Here is a 20,075-nt window from a genome sequence, read left to right as displayed (position 1 = left end):
AGGGAGGAAGAAAAAAGCAAGCTCATTCCCCAGTTCTTAAAGTTAGTGTTCTTATAACAACTAGCTGGGATGGAAAAGGCTTAGGTAGCCTGATGAAACTGCTACTTCTCAGAGACAGTTGAAGGAGCAGAAAGGTAATATCCTGGTGGCACAGATCTGCTTCCCTTCTCTCTCTCTCTCTCTCTCTCTCTCTCTCGCATCCTGATGGAATGGTTGCAGCTAGGTGACAGTTGAAGGAAAGCCAAAGGCAGCAGAGTCAATGAAACAGCCTTGCTTGCCTTCTCTCCTGCTGCAGCCTGATGAAATTGCATCTATTTGTCGATTATATCCAGCTTCACCCCCTCCCATATTTTTTTTTTTTGTGTGTGTGTGTTGTCATGCCTGTTTCTCTCAGGCTTGGTTCACACACTGTGTGCCCATTGCACGGGATCCATGTCAGGTGTCAGTTGGGCAGATCAAGGCTCTGTGCTATACTGAGAAAACCCAGAAAGAAAGAAAGAAAGAAAGAAAGAAAGAAAGAAAGAAAGAAAGAAAGAAAGTGCTTTTACACTTTCTGTCTTCCATACATTTAATTTGTGAGATTTCAGCTTGCCAGCCTTCAGCCATGTAAGGTTGAAATCTCACAAATTGAATATGCGTAAGATCTGATTGTACTGCATTTCCATCTCTGACATTCAGGCGTTCTCCTCTCAATACAAGCTGCAACATCTTAAAACACTGAGGAGAAATGCTGATGGGGAAATGTGCTAGTCAGTTACAGCAAACACACAATCCCTTGTGGTAACAGATTTACTGTGGCAAAAGCTTTTGTGGACCAAAGCCGACTGTATCATATGCTCGGGGTGTTATTCTCTGTTGGCAGATACTGGATTTGCTTGCTTGGCTTGGGATTTGATGTAGGTGATCCTTCTGGCTCTCCAGAAAGAACTAAACATGTGTAAAGAATCCTAGGCAGATCTGGCAAGAATCCATCAAGTAGTTGCATTTTTATTTTATTTTTAAGATTACAAGAAGTGTATGCCTCTCTGTCCTGTATTAGACTAGTTTCATCTTAGATCCTGCACCTAATTCAAAAGATCCAGTGGAGTTAAAGTATTTCTAGTTTGAATATTAGAACTTGAGGACATCTGGTGTTGCTGAATGTTGGATAAAGGAAAGCCCTCCTTCATTCTGTGCATAGTTGAACTATGGAACTCGCTTCTGCAGGAGTCAGTGATGACCGCCAACCTGTAAAGGTAAAGGGACCCCTGACCACTAGGTCCAGTCATGACTGACTCTGGGGTTGCGGTGCTCATCTCGCTTTATTGGCCGAGGGAGCCGGCGTACAGCTTCCGGGTCATGTGGCCAGCATGACTAAGCCACTTCTGGTGAACCAGAACAGTGCATGGAAACGCCATTTACCTTCCCGCCAGAGTGGTACCTATTTATCTACTTGCACTTTGACATGCTTTCAAACTGCTAGGTGGGCAGGAGCAGGGACCGAGCAACGGGAGCTCACCCCGTTGCGGAGATTCAAACCTTCTGATCGGCAAGTCCTAGGCTCTGTGGTTTAACCCACAGCGCCACCCACGTCCCATGACCGCCAACCTAGATGGCTTTAAAAGAGGATTAGCCATATTCACAGAGTTGAGGGCTATCAATGGCTGCTAGACATGAGGGTTGTATTCTGCCTCCACTTTTGGAGGCATTATACATCTGAATACCAGTTGCTGGAAACCACAGGAGGGAAGCAGGCTGTTGTGCGTGGGTTCTGTTTTTTGGCTTCCCATTGGGGTGTCTGGTTGGCCAGTGAGAGAACCGGAGGCTGGATAAGATGGGCCTTGTGCCTTGCCCCATAGTGCCCTTCTTACATTGGTTAATCTATTAAAACCATCTATGTTCCTTACTTAGGCTTTTAAAAACTATGTCAGGTGGGTTAATGAATTCCAATTCATCTGCTTCTCAGTAAGATGCAGCTTTTGTTCTTACCACCTACATCTCTGTGTGCCTGTGAGATGTGTGGGAGAGAGATTACTTGTGGTGTTTTTAACAGCTTGGCAGGTAAGTCTGTGTGTGTCAGAGAGAGAGAGAGAGAGAGAGAGAGAGAGAGAGAGAGAGAGAGAACTTATATAATGCTTGTAAGTACAAAATTTGGTTCCCAGGAGTTTGAATTCCCAGCACTCTAGGGAGCAAAGGCTCATCTTCAGGAAATATGGAGCAAGTGAGAATGAACTTTTGTTACATCTGGCAATTAAAATGTGTCAGAAGCACTCCGGATGCAAATTGATGTTGTTTGTTAGCTCCAAAATGGAACCTTAATTTGCCGGGGGATTTATTTTACAAATTATTCGGAACAGAGGAGACTAATCAGGCATCCTGGAGCAGCAGCAGCACCTCCTTTCCATGTTGCTGCCTCGTTGCAGCTGAGCGCCTCCTTCCTTGCCCACATTGTTTATATTTGTTTTTATTAAGGGCATTCTTAACCTGCCCTTCATTAATGGATCCCTAGGCTGGGTTACACCATCATTTTAAAACAATTTAAAATGACAATTGAGATGGTAATCTAGACAAAACAAGGGGCACGCCTGATATAAACTGAAAACAGAAGAGCAAACTCCAGGACAGGAATTGCAGCCGCTGCAGGCGAACTTCCTTCAGACCTTCTCGGGTGCTCAGATTGGCAGAGGGGACACTCAGAAGTTCAGAGGTAGCGACGTCCCAGGAGAAGGCATTCTCAGTGGCAGGCCCTAAGTTGTGGGATTCCTTCCCAACAGCAGTGGGCCTGGCACCTTCAGCATATACCTCAAGGACCGCCTCTCCCTATATGAACAGACCCATACTCTGTGACCATCATCTGAGGTCCTTCTTTGGGTGCTTCCCCCACTAGAGGTCTGCAGGGTGGCCACATGGGAACAGGCCTTTTTAGTGGTGGCTCCCCATGTGTGGAATGCTCTCCCCGGGGAGGCTCACCTGGCACCTTCATTACATATTATCAGGGGATGATTAGCTGCTTGTGCTTAAAATGGTGCCCCTTCAGAGTTTGTGCGGCCCCACAAACCTCTGTGTGTGACAGAGCTCCTCAGACATGTCTGCTCTAGTCACTGTTAGAGTCCGACAGTGGCTGTTTGCGGAAACGCCTCCAACAAAGAAGTTCCTTAACGGAAACACGTCTCCTGGACTCACGACGTGACAGCTTCCGACGAAGCATGGGTCTCCCTGCAATTGCTTCTGACACCTCCCCACTATTTTCACTGGACGTGTCTCTCACCCCTTTCTCCCCCCTGCTTCCTGCCTGCGCTGCTGCATCTCTCTCAGTATCCCTGAGATCCTCCTCCAGAGACCCCGCGCTCCCCCTGCTGGTCCCTGCTTTGGCTGTTGAGTCTCTCCCAGTCTCTGGGAGCCCTATCACCTCCTTTCCCTCTGATGTCAGTTCCCTGACATCCACCTCCCCTCCAGGGCCCCCTTCCCCCCCCGCCCCCTCCCTCTCCTCTGGGCGGTGAGGAGCTGAAACCCCGAAACGAATCCTCTTCATCTTCCGACGTCTCGAACATCTCCCTCCATCGGTCTTTGTTCCGACTCGCTGAATCCTCCTCCACCTCGGAATCAGAGAACCCCTCCAACTCCTCTTCTTCGTCTGTGGTGGCGAAGTATTCCCTCCGGAACCTCGCCACTGGCTGGGGTTTTCGAGGGAATCTCTGATGAAAAGTTTCAATTAGAACCTCGTCATCTACATCCTCTGCCCTGACCCAGGTGTTTTCCGACTCCGGTTCCCCTTCCCACATTACCAAATACTCTACTTGCTCTCCTTTCCACCTGGAATCTAGGATCTCCGCTGCATGGTAGCTGTGTTCTTTTTCCTCCATCGCTGGTCCCCTATTGACCCTCCCCTCTCTGTCCCCTATATACGGTGACAGCAACGATCTGTGGAACACTGGGTGCAACTTCATGTGGTTCGGTAACCGGAGTCTGAAAGCCACTGGGTTGACCTGTTGCGTGACTTCAAATGGGCCCAGTCTTTTGGGTCTTAACTTCTTACAACCTCCTTTAAATGGTAACCCTTGGGTGGACAGCCACACCTGGTCTCCCACCCTAATGCTTTCCCCTTCCCTTCTGGTTTTGTCTGCCTGCCTCTTATATTCCTCCTTCGCCCGGTTTAAATTAAGTTGGAGTTGGCGATGGATCGCTTCCATTTCTTCAACGAACTGTTCTGCTGCTGGAACGCTCCAGTTCTCCCCCTCCCCCCCTGGGAAGGCTCGGGGATGACACCCGTGATTGGCCAAAAAAGGGCTCATCCCCGTGGACACGTTCTCTGCATTGTTGTAAGCAAATTCTGCCAACGCCAGCTTCTCCACCCAATCATTCTCTCTGTCATTAACATAACACCTCAAATATTGCTGGAGGACACCATTAGCTCTTTCCGCCTGCCCGTTGGTTTCTGGATGACGGGCAGTAGAGAAATTAACCTCTACATGCAGTAAGCTCATGAGCTTCCTCCAGAACCTGGAAGTAAATTGTTTCCCTCGGTCCGAAACCACCCTCAAGGGGGCGCCATGCAACCTAAACACATTTTCCACAAACAATTTGGCGGTTTCTTCTGCTGTGACCGCATGTGAGCAGGCTATAAAGTGGGCCATCTTGGTTAACAGATCTACCACCACCATAATGGCTGTTTTCCCTTTGGACCTGGGCAGATCAGTCATAAAATCTATTGCCACTGCCTCCCACGGTCTTTCCGGCGTGGGTAGTGGTTCTAATAAACCTGCCGGTGCCCGCCTCTCCCCCTTGGCTCGTTGGCATCGGTCACACCCTCTCACATATTCACGCACATCTTCCCTGACCTTGGGCCACCAGAATTCCCTGGTAACCAGCCACATGGTTTTGTGTTGCCCAAAATGCCCTGCTGTGGGGTTATCGTGCAGTTGCTTGAGTACCTTTTCCCTCAATTCCCCTTCAGGTATGTATAACGCTCCCTTGTAGTACAACGCCCCATTTCTCTCCTCAAAACCCCCGGGTTTGTCTCCCTCCCTCCTAAGACTCCTGAGTTTGTCCTGGGCGTATTCATCCTGCCCCGTTCCCTCTACCAGTTCCCTTTGCCCCACCAATGCCGCCCCACACACCCAGCGGTCCTCGGGAATGACATGGGTCTCTTCGGGTACACCCTCTCCCTCCAAATATTCAGGTTTGCGTGAGAGAGCGTCCGCCCTAATGTTCTCCGGGCCTGGTACGTAACAAATCTCAAAGTTAAATTTGGAGAACTCCTGGGCCCATCTCAACTGCCGTTGGTTGAGCACTCGCGCAGTTCTCCAATACTCTAGATTCTTATGGTCCGTGCACACTTGCACCTTCTGTTGTGCACCAATTAGTAGGTGCCTCCATCTCCGGAAGGCCTCATAAATTGCAAGAAGTTCCCGGTCGTACACCGTGTAGTTCCTCTCAGACTTGTTCAGCTTCCGCGAAAAGAAGGCACACGGTCGCCACTCAGACCCCTCCTTCCCCGGCTGCAGAAGAAGCACCGCCCCTATGGCTCTGTCCGACGCGTCTGTTTCGACCCTCAGCTTTTTTTGTAAATCCACATGTAGAAGTTGTTCGTCAGAGGCGAAGGCCCTTTTCAGTTCCTCAAACGCTCGCTCCGCCTCCCCCGTCCAAACAAACTTCTTTTTGCTGCTGAGACAGTCCGTGATGGGCGCCGTCAGGTGGGCGAAGTTGCGGATGAACTTACGATAAAAGTTTCCAAACCCTAGGAACCTCTGCACATCCTTCTTGGTCTTGGGTGTTTTCCATTCCAGCACCGCTTGAACCTTGCCGGGGTCCATGGCCAACCCCTTATCTGACAAGCGGTACCCCAGGAATTCCACCTCCTTGGTATGAAACTGACACTTCTCCAGTTTCACCCACAGTCTGTTGGCTTGCAGCCTGCTCAACACTTCTCTGACGTCTCTCACATGTTGCTCCTCATTCTCCGAATACACCAACACGTCATCTAAGAAGGCCACGCAATTCTTGTAGAGCAAAGGCCCCAGTACGTGGTTCATGAAAGCTTGAAAACACGCGGAGCCTGTTTGTAATCCAAAAGGCATAACTAAGTATTCAAATGCCCCCAAAGGGGTGAACATGGTGGTCTTCCATTCATCCCCTTTCCTTATACGTATCAGGTTGTACGCCCCCCTTAGGTCCAGCTTTGTAAAAATCTTTCCCTTCCGCACCCTGGTCAAAATATCATCAATCCTGGGCATAGGAAAAGCCGCCGGCTCTGTCACTGCATTTAGGGCCCGAAAGTCACATACCAGCCTCGGCTTGTCCGTGTTTTTTTTTTTTCCACAAAAAACACTGGGCTACCCCCCGCTGCCTTGGACTCTCTGATAAAGCCCCTCTTCAGGTTCTTGTCAATGAACGCTCGCAACTCCTGCATTTCCCTGTCTGACATGGCATACAACTTGCCTACAGGAAGCTGTGCTCCAGGGAGTAAATTGATCTGGCAATCAAAGGGTCTATGCGGAGGTAGTTGGTCAGCTTCCTTCTCGCTGAACACGTCGCTGAGATCAGCATACTGTGGTGGCACCTTCCCCTTCTCCACTACTTCAGTCCCTGCCAGGGTGGCTTGGGCCCCTGCTGACCCCTTTTCCCCCCTGCAGTGTTCTAAGCAATGTGCGGAACCGAAGGAAACCACTCTTTGATGCCAGCCCACCAGCGGATCATGTAGGGCTAGCCAGCTCATTCCCAAAATAATGGGAGCACCTCCCAAGGTGGCCACATTAAACGCTATCAGTTCTGTGTGCCTTGCCACCCTCATTATCATTGGGATGGTCTGCAAGCTGACTCCTCCTCCCAACAGTTCCCTGCCATCGATCGTGGTCACCTGCAGGGGGTTGCTTAAAGGGATAGTCTGTATCTGGTGTTCAGCAGCAAACTCCTTGCTCATAAAATTGCAGGAGCTGCCTGAGTCCAACAGTGCCTTTATTTTTAGGGGGTGTCCATTTTGCAGCTCTAGCGACACTTCAATCACTAGAGCCGGTCGAGGAGCTTCTGGCACTGGCACTTGGGGAAGGGGCACTTTCACTGCTCTTTGGCCTGGCTGCAGTGCCCTGATGGCAACCAGGCGTTGGCTTTTACCTGCTCCGTTTCTCCCTGCTCTTCCCCCTCAACAGCCCCCACCATTCCTTGCCATTCCTTCCTCTGGGGGCAGACTCTGGCAAAGTGGCCTGGCTGTTGGCAGAGATAGCATTTCCGGGCTCCCTTTCCCTCCTTCTTCGCCCCCTCACTGGGCTTTGAAACTGCGCGCGCGCGGGCTGTTCCGATTTCCATCGGCTCTGCCGGCGGGAAAGCTGGCTCAGGAATGTCTGGAATGCGTAACTCCTTCCAACGTTCCCCTCTCCCTTCCCGCCTCTCCAAGGCTCTTGCCTCCTGGCGCGCTCCAATGGTCAGCGCAGATTTGGTCAGCTGATCCATAGACACCGCCCTGGGGCTCCTGGCCAGCTCGTCTTTCACAGCTGAAGAAAGACCTTCTTCAAATAGCATCTGAATGGGTGCTGCCGATAAATCCCACCCCAATCTGTGAATCAGCATGGTAAATTCAGTCCAGTACTCACGGACAGATCTGCTTCCCTGCTTGCAAGCCATTAACTGTCTGCGCACCAACCCTTCCTCAATGTCGCTGGAAAACATGATATCCATTGCACGAAAAAATTTCATAGTGTCCTTTAGGATATCGTTGTGCGTTGCCATCAGGGGTCGAACCCAGTCTCGCGCGCCCTTCTCAAGATGCCCAATTACAAAAGCAACTCGAGATTCCTCATCAGGGAACTCATCAAACTGGACATTCAGGGCATATTGCATTTCAGTCCTAAAGGCATGGTAATCCTTGGGGTCCCCCCCAAACTTCTGCACCAATCCTGGTACCTTTCTGGGGAACTGAGTGGTTCTCCCCTTCTTGTCTGCATCTTGAGCCCTCCTCTCCTCGAGCCTCGCCGTCTGCAGCGCCAGTTGGACCTCCAATGCTCGGCATCTTTCTTCCAAGCTTGGATCAGCTCCTCCCCCTGCTCCTCCGGCTCCGGCTGGGTCGCTCATGATGCTTTCTCCTGCACAGGCAGCGTACAGAGACTGTCGGACTGCTATCAGGGGATGATTAGCTGCTTGTGCTTAAAATGGTGCCCCTTCAGAGTTTGTGCGGCCCCACAAACCTCTGTGTGTGACAGAGCTCCTCAGACATGTCTGCTCTAGTCACTGTTAGAGTCCGACAGTGGCTGTTTGCGGAAACGCCTCCAACAAAGAAGTTCCTTAACGGAAACACGTCTCCTGGACTCACGACGTGACAGCTTCCGACGAAGCATGGGTCTCCCTGCAATTGCTTCTGACACCTCCCCACTATTTTCACTGGACGTGTCTCTCACCCCTTTCTCCCCCCTGCTTCCTGCCTGCGCTGCTGCATCTCTCTCAGTATCCCTGAGATCCTCCTCCAGAGACCCCGCGCTCCCCCTGCTGGTCCCTGCTTTGGCTGTTGAGTCTCTCCCAGTCTCTGGGAGCCCTATCACCTCCTTTCCCTCTGATGTCAGTTCCCTGACACATATATTTAGGTGTCAGGCAAAAACATTTCTCTTCAACCAGGCATTTGGCTGATTAACATTCTATGGCCTTTTAAATGTGTCAGGAGGGGTTATTGTTTTGCTTTTACTTTATTATGTAATTTGTATTTTCATTTTGTATTTTTACATTGTGAACCACCCTGTGATCTTCAGATGAAGGGGAGTACACAAATTTAATTAATAATGATGATGATGATGATATAGCTTTTGGCTTATACTGAAGATGTACCTCTTTACCCTGGCCCTGAACATTCGAGAGAGAAAGAGATTTTAGAATCCACTCTGTTTTGTATTTTGGTTTAAATGATTTCAAATGCTGTATTTCATATTGCTGCGACCCATTCCTGCGGAAGAGTGGGTTGTAAATCTAATGATAAATCTCATTAATTACCGTATTTTTTGCTCTATAAGACTCACTTTTTCCCTCCTAAAAAGTAAGGGGAAATGTGTGTGCATCTTATGGAGCGAATGTAGGCTGTGCAGCTATCCCAGAAGCCAGAACAGCAAGAGGGATTGCTGCTTTCACTGCGCAGCGATCCCTCTTGCTGTTCTGGCTTCTGAGATTCAGAATATTTTTTCCTTGTTTTCCTCCTCCAAAAACTAGGTTTATCTTGTGCGTCTTATAGAGCGAAAAATATGGCAATGATAAATTACGAATCACCTAGGTTTTAAATGCTACTGAAATATCAGCTTTATCTGTGCCAGGCATGCTTCCAGGAGCAGGTCATTTCATAGTTGTGGTGCCACCACTGAAAAGGCCCTGTCCCGTGTCCCCATCCAACAAATTGATTGGACCTTTGCCAACCATGTGGCAAACCCTCCTCATTTAATCCCCACAACAATCCTGTGAGGTAAGTTAGGTTAAGAAGGCAATAACTGACCTAAGCTCATTTAATGAACTTTGTGGGCAAGTGAGGATTTGAACCCCTCTCTCCCGGGTCCTAGTCCAACACTCTAACCACTGTACCACACTGGCTCTCTGCAATTCTGTCAGCTAAGAGTCTGGAGTCTGAGTCTTTCATGGCTTCTCACTTTTCCTGTCTCTTACTTGGTAAATCCCATTTTTGTGTGACAGGCAGATATTTTGGGTGGATGCTGAGGTCAGCAGCTTTTCACCCATCAGGCTGTTTCTGTGGGGATGATGATGAGCACAGTTATCTGTTGACATTGGAAGTCAGTGTTTGTGACAGTAGCAGGGAACATAGCACAGTTTCCTTTAACTGGACTGGGGAGGGCGGAGGCGGAGGGGAGATGGGGGTCTTCTCACAGAATCAGTGCTCAAAGCTTGTTAAAATGAGAACAAATTTTTGGAGGTAGGATCCTGAAGCAGATCTCCTAAATACATAATCATTTTGCAAAACGATAAATGAAAATGGTTCGCTACTGTATGTTTTTTCAAAAATAGCTGTGATGATGTTTGGATTCAGAGGTGCCTTCTTTTCCTTTTCTGTAAGGAGTTGCATTACAAAACAAACAGTATTTCTGATGTTAGACCTCTGGGAAATGTTTGTTTTCCTAATTATTCTCAACCCTTTTGCATTGCTTTCTGAACTGTATTGCTGTACATCTGTCCTTGCTTGCATCTCTAGAAATGCTGCCAGCAAAAACTTGGCCTGTTTTGCATGGATCTGAAGTCCATTGAACCTCAGAGTAGCTTTTTCACACTTCTGTTTACCTCTCTGCTTTCCCCCAAAGAAAACCTGTGATTTGGTGCTGAATCAGAACGAATGGCCATCAGGTTTTCCATGGATTGCGATCTGTTCCAATTTAGCCCCAAAGAGCAGGTTTCCCGGGGGAAAGCAGAGGGGTAAGGGCAAAACCGCTGGAACTCCTGCCTGCAAAACGTGGGACAAGTAGGAGACTTGCTTTCTAGGCATGGAACAAGCAGACTGTGTGGATGAACCCTCGCATTGGATGCTCCTTGCACCTTCATCCCTCCCCTTGCCCGACGTGCAAGCCATCCCTCCTTCACTCACTCGCAGAAGAAACCGCAAGGCTCTTTGTGTATGAAGTGTTATTACTGGTCTTCTCTACTTGCCAAGAAGTGTCTCCAAGGAGATATGGAGCAAAGACAAATTCAGGAGTAGGTTGTGTCATGTAAGACAATCCCAGGTGTGCCAAAGTACTAGGAAGGCATTTTGCAGTGATGCTTTCAAGTATGGCTTTTCTGTATTCTTAAATGTCTCACAGAAGGAAGATATTCAAGGCTATCTCTATCTATCTATCATCTATCTATCTATCTATCTATCTATCTATCTATCTATCTATCATCTATCTATCTATCTATCTATCTATCTATCTATCTATCATCTATCTATCTATCATCTATCTATCTATCTATCTATCTATCTATCTCTATCATCTATCTATCTATCTATATCTATCTATATCTATCTATCTATCATCTATCTATCATCTATCATCTATCATCTATCTATCTATCTATCTATCATCTATCTATCTATCTATCTATCATCTATCTATCTATCTATCTATCTATCATCTATCTATCTATCATCTATCTATCTATCTATCTATCTATCTATCTATCATCTATCTATCTATCATCTATCTATCTATCCATCTATCTATGTAATACATTTGTGTGTGTGTCGGAGAACTGCATTGCAAAAATCAGATGAGTGCAAATTCTGCAGGATAACTGTGTTTCCATTCAATGCATTTTTACAGGAATTAGGTGCACCCACATTAAAATGTGAGCCAGACAAACATCTTCTTGTTCCCCACATCCCATGCACAGCAAGAGTTATTGCTCACATGTTTCTTATTCTGCACTGCCTGCTGTTTTAAATGGAAACTGTGGTGGCAGAAACACTACTATTACACTAGTGAAAAATGGCTAAGCATTACACCTAACCTCATCATTTTCCAGTGAGGGGTGAATTAGGACTGAACTGTATTAGGAAACCACAAACAGGTCAGAACTGGCAAGTTCCTTTTTGTCAAGTTCACCTGGAGGAAGGTTTTAATTGCTGCCAAACTAGGAGATAACCCTGCAAAATCCTGGGGAGCTATTGCCAGTCAGTGTGGACAATACTGAACCAGATAGACCAATATTCTGACTTGGTCTAAGGTAGTTCTGTATGGTGCTATGAGAGCTTTACAACTAACATCCCTGAAATCTTCTAAGGACCTTGAGGGGTCCTAATACCCTTTACCCTGCTTTGCATACAAGAAGTTCCAGATTAAATCCCTGGCTCTTCCAAGGTGACTTACCCTCCAGGAACTTGATGTACATTGGTGGCATGCAGTGAAATTTTTCATAGGGGAACAGATGTGCCACAAAGAAGGTCCGAAACACAACATTGTGGAAGCAGGCGCATTTCACCAAATTGCGCTGGCCTTGGCACAGGTTTGCAGCCTGACTGCACATGCACAGATGCATTCTCTAAGCAGGGAAATGTTTATTTAACTGAGTCCCTCTCCATACTTTCTAACTAAAGTACAGTGGTACCTCGGGTTAAGTACTTAATTCGTTCCGGAGGTCCGTTTTTAACCTGAAACTGTTCTTAACCTGAAGCACCACTTTAGCTAATGGGGTCTCCTGCTGCCACCGCGCCGCCGCAGCATGATTTCTGTTCTCATCCTGAAGCAAAGTTCTTAACCCAAGGTACTATTTCTGGGTTAGCGGAGTCTGTAACCTGAAGCATATGTAACCTGAAGCGTATGTAACCCGAGGTACCACTGTATAGACACACGGTATGGTCTTTCTGGTCACTTCACTTGAATGCTTGAAACTGCACGCTTTTAGTTGCTACAGGGAACAAACAAACAAACCTGTGCTGTGTTGTCTTGAGAACAAAAGGAGACACGTTAAACGCAAAGCACCAAACACCACATGTAGTTATTTTGTCCAACAGACTATTCCTGTTCCTCGGCTCCAGCCACTCCCGCTGATGACTCATCTGTCGTAAGTAGAAGCCAAAGCAGGGCTGTACAAAATGCATTTGCACGCAGGAAATGAACCAAGGGAACATCTCTCGAACAGAGTATTTATCACGTCAGAGTGATAAATATCGTGATATAAACATGAATGTATACGAATGAGTTGGACACACTTTAATACTCTAATTTACCAAGAAGGAGAAGGAGAAGAGTTTGGATTTGATATCCCGCTTTATCACTACCTGAAGGAGTCTCAAAGCGGCTAACATTCTCCTTTCCCTTCCTCCCCCACAACAAACACTCTGTGAGGTGAGTGGGGCTGAGAGACTTCAAAGAAGTGTGACTGGCCCAAGGTCACCCAGCAGCTGCATGTGGAGGAGCGGAGACGCGAACCCGGTTCCCCAGATTACGAGTCTACCGCTCTTAACCACTACACCACGCTGGCTCTCCAGGAACATTTAGGGGACTAGCCTAGTTCCCCCAAGTCCACTGACTGCACGCTGCAAGACTGAGCTAGATGGACCAAGAATCTCACGGTTTCCTATGTTCCTATGTCTCGCCCGTGACTCAGTGGTGGCACAACTGCTTGCCACACAGAAGGCCTCAGGTTCTACCCTCAGCACCTTCAGTTGAAAGAAATAAGGAGCTGTTGCTTATAAAGGCCTCTCTTTCTCTATGACCTTGGAGACCCACAGCTGGTCAGAGAAGACAGTGCTGAGCAAGATGTAGAAGTCATTTATATATACACCTCATTGTTTTAATATTGTTTTTTATATGCAAAAGCTTTAGCTCTTTATACATGCAAATGTTGTAGCGGCCACCCTAGGCTCCTTTGGGAGGGAGGGATATAAACTTGAATAAACAAACATCTGCTATTTTGGGTGTATGTTTTCATTGGATTGTAAATCACTCTGGGGCGGCTAGTGGGAAGTGATTCATAAAGAAATATAGAAGTGTTTATTTTAGTTCCTTTGAGGCAAGAGTAGCCAGCGTGGCACCCAGGTGATGTTCTGGACTGCTGTTCCTGTTGGACCAAACGAATGTGGCCAATTGCCGGGGATGATGGGAATTGCACATGACAACATCTGTATGTCACTACATTGGCTTTGTCTGGCTTCAGGGATACAAGGAATTAGTCCCCCTCCCCCTTTAATTTTCCCATACTAAGTAATACAGACGAGTCCAGTAATACTTATTCTCTCATCTGCCCAGTGATCTTTTAATGTCCTCTCAGCATTCTGATGTTCACTGAGGGCATATCTAAGAGGACAGAGGCTGCCAGAATCTCTTAGAATCCAGCTACAGAGAACATCATCTGCTTTTTGAGGAGGTTCTGATCGCCTCCGGTCCCAACTATTTTTTGCCTTTCTCCTAAGGCTGTCCTTTTTTGTTTTTAAGGTCTTTACTATTTGGGTGTGTGTGTGTGGGTGTGTGTGTGGGTGTGTGTGTGTGTTTTAAGTCTTTGGTGTGGATGTTTTTAAAGGCTACGTTTCTCTCCAGAACAGTTTCTGCATTTGCTCCTTTCAGGAGGAACAATTTTCTGTGTGCCTATTAATCTAATAAAGCTGCTGAAAGAGCTTATCCCCTGTCAGCAAGAGGAGAAAGTTCTGCAACAGAATATGGTGGGTCAGGTGTTAAGTAAGATGACCCCAAAACTGCATTCCCTCAGCCGTTTACTCCATTTCCCTCGTGTTTCCTTGTCAGTTTCTGCATTGTATTTGAGTTTCCACATGCCATAAAAGCCACTTCCAGAAAACTAATGGAATGTTGTGCATTTTTAGCGCTCATTTCCATTTTATTTGATTCCAGAAGAAAACCCTGTTTGCAGCCCCCTCACCCCGGAAAATCACAGAAGTGACAAAATTCAGAGCGCTATAACAGCATATGGTTCTTTTCTGCCATTTTCATGGGGAAATCACAGGGGAACGGAAACATGCATGTGCAGAAAGTGTGAGGGAGCTACTATTATTATTGTTTTGTTTTGTTTTGTTTTATTATTATTATTATTCCCCAGATACTCTGGGTGGTTTCCAACACATATAAAAACATAATAGAATATCAGACATTAAAAGCTTCCCCATACAGTGTTGCCTTCAGATGTTTTCTAAAAGTTATATAGTTATTTATTTCCTTGTCATCAGATGGGAGGGAATTCCACAGGCTGGGGGCCAGTAACGAGAAGGCCCTCTGCCTGGTTCCCTGCAACCTCACTTCTCGCAGTGAGGGAACCACCAGAAGACCCTCAGAGCTGGACCTCAGTGTCGCTCCTTCAGGTAAACAGGGCCAAGCATACAGGGCCAAGTTTGTTTAGGGCTTTAAAGGTCAGCACCAACACATTGTCCAACAATGTTTGTTGTTGCGTCACACCATGCCCACTGGTGTGAATGAAAATTAGCATGGCATGCGAGTATATGAGTAAAAAACCACACCACCTTTCCATATTTGAACAGGTACTGCAATGCGAAAGGAACGTTAGAAAATAGGACACAAGCACACTAAATCTCATTGTCTTTCCTCACAGGTGAGTGTGTTGACCACCTTGGAGCGGAGATTCAACCTTCAGAGTGCCGACGTGGGTGTGATCGCCAGCAGCTTTGAGATTGGGAACTTGGCTCTCATCCTCTTTGTCAGCTATTTTGGTGCCCGGGGCCACCGGCCTCGCTTGATAGGATGCGGAGGGATCGTCATGGCTCTCGGGGCTCTCCTCTCAGCGCTGCCCGAATTCCTGACCCATCAGTATGAATACGAATCCGGGGAGATTCGGTGGGGCGCCGAAGGGAGGGATGTTTGCGTGGTCAATGGCTCTGCCAGCGAAGAGGGACCAGACCCGGAGCTTATCTGCAGGAACAGAACTGCCACCAACATGATGTATTTGCTTCTCATTGGAGCTCAAGTCCTCCTAGGGATTGGGGCCACCCCTGTGCAGCCTTTAGGAGTTTCCTACATTGACGACCATGTGAGAAGGAAAGACTCTTCCCTTTATATAGGTAAGTGGTGGAGCTTTCCAGAGTATCGTTTTTGACTGTTTCTTGTCTTCTTTACTAACTGGGTAGATTTGGAATGGTGCCTTCTTGCTTCTGAATTCTTGTTCATTGGGTGGGAATCCTCATCATCATTATATTACTACAGTGGTACCTCGGGTTAAGTACTTAATTCGTTCCGGAGGTCCGTTCTTAACCTGAAACTGTTCTTAACCTGAAGCACCACTTTAGCTAATGGGGCCTCCTGCTGTCGCCGCACCACTGGAGCACGATTTCTGTTCACATCCCGAAGCAAAGTTCTTAACCCGAGGTATTATTTCTGGGTTAGCGGAGTCTGTAACCTGAAGCGTATGTAACCTGAAGCATATGTAACCCGAGGTACCACTGTATTTGATGGACACCCAATGAAGCTTAATGTTGGAGGGCTGAGGATCAATAAAAGAATGAACTTCTTCACACAACACATAAAATATGGAACTCTCTCCCACAGAAGGCAGTGAAGGCCACCAACTTGGATGGCTTTAAGAGAGGGTTGAACAAGAAGGCTATCTATGGGGATTAGCCATGATGGTCATGCTCTGACTCCATGTTCGGAGCCAGTAATGCTTCTGGGTTCCAGTTGCTGGAGGCTACAGGAGGAGGAGGTGCTCTTGTTCATGGGCCCTTCTTACAGGTTTCCCACAGGTAACTGGGTGGCCACCATGAGAATGGGGTTCTGGGCCAGAGAGCCCTGATGCAACAGGGCTATTCTTACGTTCTTAGGAATAAACCTCTACAGCACCTTCCTCTTTCCTGATGACTAGTTTAAGTCTCCATTTCCTTTCTTTTTTATAAATTTATTTATTTGGTTTTTCAGACTAAAATTTTACAGTCATGTATCCAACATACAACACAGAAACAAGATTCCAAAGAATCTCCTGGATTCCCCTTTCTGGGTCCTATTGTTAATCATTTCCTCCTGCATCTTTTATAATAATCCAAATCTTTTACCTCTCCATTGTATCCAAAATTCACCATTAAACTACAAGTGATATATTCCAGTCCTACTAACGATTTTAACTGTGTTTACAATGGTTTTTAAGATAAATTATACATTTTCCCCATTCCTTATTAAAATTTTGGTCTTCCTGGTTTCTGATTCTTCCGGTCATTTTAGCCATTTCGGCATAATTCATCAACTTGATCTGCCATTCTTCTCTGGTCGGCCAATAACATCCATGCAGCCGTAGCCACATACATAAATAGTCTTTTCTTAGGTCTCTGTTTTCATTCACCTTCCCCAGGAAATAGTTGCCATTCCAGAAACATGTGTGCCTCTTGGCTCGTTGCTCCGAAAATTAGTTATTTTGGAACACAATGCCAAAATATTTATGATGGGGAAAATAATGGCATCTTGAAACGAGATGGAATTTGTGGATATCCATCATTGATGGGTGTAGGGGCAGATTAGGGCTGTGCAATGGGTGCTGAACCATGGAGCTGCTGTCTTAGAGCCCAGAAAACAAGGTGCTGGACTTTCAGAAGGAAGCATGAGGGTCTGTCAGGGTCCTAGAGTCCTCCCTCTTGTTCCTAAAATTTAGTTAGTACTTTCCCAGCTTTGGGAAGGAGGAGGGAGGGCTCTAGGACCCAGACAGGGCTCTCGTATCTCTTTACCAAAGCTGGGTGCCTCCTTACCTGCCTTTGGAAAGGCATTGAGAGGATGGTGGGGCAAATTTTGGCCTTGCACAGGGTACCGTAGGATCCAAGTCCACCACTGGTGGGTGGATAGGGAAATTAAGGGTGTGGCAGAGAAGAAACTATTATGAATAGCTCCTCTTGTCCCGTCTATTTGATATATTTTTTTGTAATTAGAATGGCAGGAAAGAGATAACCATTCTATTTATTCATGGTTGTTGGCATTAGAGAAAGCTGATGATCTGTTAATAATTGTCAGGGAACTGACATCGGAAGGAAGGGAAGTGGTAAGGCTCCCAGAGACTGGGAGAGAGTCAACAGCCAAAGCAGGGACCAGCAGGGGGAGCGCGGGGTCTCTGGAGGAGGATCTCAGTAATGCTGAAAGAGACGCAGCAGCCCAGGCAGGAAGCAGCAGGGGAGAGAAAGGGGTGAGAGACACTTCGAGCGAAAATAGCGGGGAGGTGTCAGAAGCAACTGCAGGGAGACCCATACTTCGCCGGAAGCTGCCACGTCGTGAGTCCAGGAGACGCGTTTCCGTTAAGGAACTTCTTTGCTGGAAGCGCTTCCGCAGACAGCCACTGTCAGACACTACTAGTGACTAGAGCAGACATGTCTGAGGAGCTCTGTCACACACAGAGGTTTGTGGGGTCGCACAAACTCTGAAGGGGCACAATTTTAAGCACAAGCAGCTAACCATCCCCTTGACAGCAGTCTGACAGTCTCTGTACGCTGCCTGTGCAGGAGAAAGCATCATGAGCAACCCAGTCGGAACCGGAGACGCAGGGGTTGGAGCTGGTCCAAGCTTGGAGGAAAGGTATCAAGCGCTGGAGGTCCAACTTGCGCTGCAGACGGCGAGGCTCGAGGAGAGAAGGGCTCAGGATGCTGACAAAAAGGGGAGAACCACTCAGTTCCCCAGAAAGGTACCAGGATTGGTGCAGAAGTTTGGGGGGGACCCCAAGGATTACCATGCCTTTAGGACTGAGATGCAATATGCTCTGAATGTGCGGTTTGATGAGTTCCCTGATGAGGAATCGCGAGTTGCGTTCGTAATTGGGCATCTTGAGAAGGGGGCGCGGGACTGGGTTCGACCCCTGATGGCAACGCACAACGATATCCTAAAGGACACTATGAAATTCTTTCGCGCAATGGATATCATGTTTTCCAGCGATATTGAGGAAGGGTTGGTACGCAGACAGCTAATGGCTTGCAAGCAGGGAAGCAGATCTGTCCGTGAGTACTGGACTGAATTTACCATGCTGATTCACAGATTGGGGTGGGATTTATCGGCGGCACCCATTCAGATGCTATTTGAAGAAGGTCTTTCTTCAGCTGTGAAAGACGAGCTGGCCAGGAGCCCCAGGGCGGGGTCTATGGATCAGCTGACCAAATCTGCGCTGACCATTGGAGCGCGCCAGGAGGCAAGAGCCTTGGAGAGGCGGGAAGGGAGAGGGGAACGTTGGAAGGAGTTACGCATTCCAGACATTCCTGAGCCAGCTTTCCCGCCGGCAGAGCCGATGGAAATCGGAACAGCCCGCGCGCGCGCAGTTTCAAAGCCCAGTGAGGGGGCGAAGAAGGAGGGAAAGGGAGCCCGGAAATGCTATCTCTGCCAACAGCCAGGCCACTTTGCCAGAGTCTGCCCCCAGAGGAAGGAATGGCAAGGGATGGTGGGAGCGGTTGAGGGGGAAGAGCAGGGAGAAACGGAGCAGGTAAAAGCCAACGCCTGGTTGCCAGCAGGGCACTGCAGCCAGGCCAAAGAGCAGTGAAAGTGCCCCTTCCCCAAGTGCCAGTGCCAGAAGCTCCTCGACCTGCTCTAGTGATTGAAGTGTCGCTAGAGCTGCAAAATGGACACCCCCTAAAAATAAAGGCGCTGTTGGACTCAGGCAGCTCCTGCAATTTCATGAGCAAGGAGTTTGCTGCTGAGCACCAGATACAGACTATCCCTTTAAGCAACCCCCTGCAGGTGACCACGATTGATGGCAGGGAACTGTTGGGAGGAGGCGTCAGCTTGCAGACCGTCCCAATGATAATGAGGGTGGCAAGGCACACAGAACTGATAGCGTTTAATGTGGCCACCTTGGGAGGCGCTCCCATTATTTTGGGAATGAGCTGGCTGGCCCTACATGATCCGCTGGTGGGCTGGCATCAAAGAGTGGTTTCCTTCGGTTCCGCATACTGCTTAGAACACTGCAGGGCGGAAAAGGGGTCAGCAGGGGCCCAAGCCACCCTAGCAGGGACGGAAGTGATGGAGAAGGGGAAGGTGCCACCACAGTATGCTGATCTCAGCGACGTGTTCAGCGAGAAGGAAGCGGACCAACTACCCCCGCATAGGCCCTTTGATTGCCAGATCAATTTACTCCCTGGAGCACAGCTTCCTGTAGGCAAGTTGTATGCCATGTCAGACAGGGAGATGCAGGAGTTGCGAGCGTTCATTGACAAGAACCTGAAGAGAGGCTTCATCAGAGAGTCCAAGGCAGCGGGGGGTAGCCCAGTGTTTTTTGTGGATAAAAAAAACACAGACAAGCCGAGGCTGGTATGTGACTTTCGGGCCCTAAATGCAGTGACAGAGCCGGCGGCTTTTCCTATGCCCAGGATTGATGATATTTTGACCAGGGTGCGAAAAGGAAAGATTTTTACAAAGCTGGACCTAAGGGGGGCGTACAACCTGATACGTATAAGGAAAGGGGATGAATGGAAGACCACCATGTTCACCCCTTTGGGGGCATTTGAATACCTCGTTATGCCTTTTGGATTACAAACAGGCTCCGCGTGTTTTCAAGCCTTTATGAACCATGTACTGGGGCCTTTGCTCTACAAGAATTGTGTGGCCTTCTTAGATGACGTGTTGGTGTATTCGGAGAATGAGGAGCAACATGTGAGAGACGTCAGAGAAGTGTTGAGCAGGCTGCAAGCCAACAGACTGTGGGTGAAACTGGAAAAGTGTCAGTTTCATATCAAG

General features: G+C 47.9%; 1 protein-coding gene across 1 annotated transcript in view; it reads left to right on the top strand.

The window, feature by feature from the left end:
- Positions 1 to 20,075, top strand: part of SLCO3A1 (solute carrier organic anion transporter family member 3A1) — a 126,315-nt gene that overhangs the window by 19,391 nt on the left and 86,849 nt on the right. The window contains exon 2 of the mRNA XM_082198468.1: positions 14,986 to 15,451. Coding sequence (XP_082054594.1) covers positions 14,986 to 15,451 — 466 coding nt within the window. The remainder of the gene's footprint in view (positions 1 to 14,985; positions 15,452 to 20,075) is intronic.

This window comes from Podarcis vaucheri (assembly GCF_965113315.1).
Source record: "Podarcis vaucheri genome assembly, chromosome: 14".
Lineage (NCBI taxonomy): Eukaryota > Metazoa > Chordata > Lepidosauria > Squamata > Lacertidae > Podarcis > Podarcis vaucheri.
Note: the sequence above shows the minus strand (reverse complement) of the source record. Positions and strands in the feature narration are given on the sequence as shown.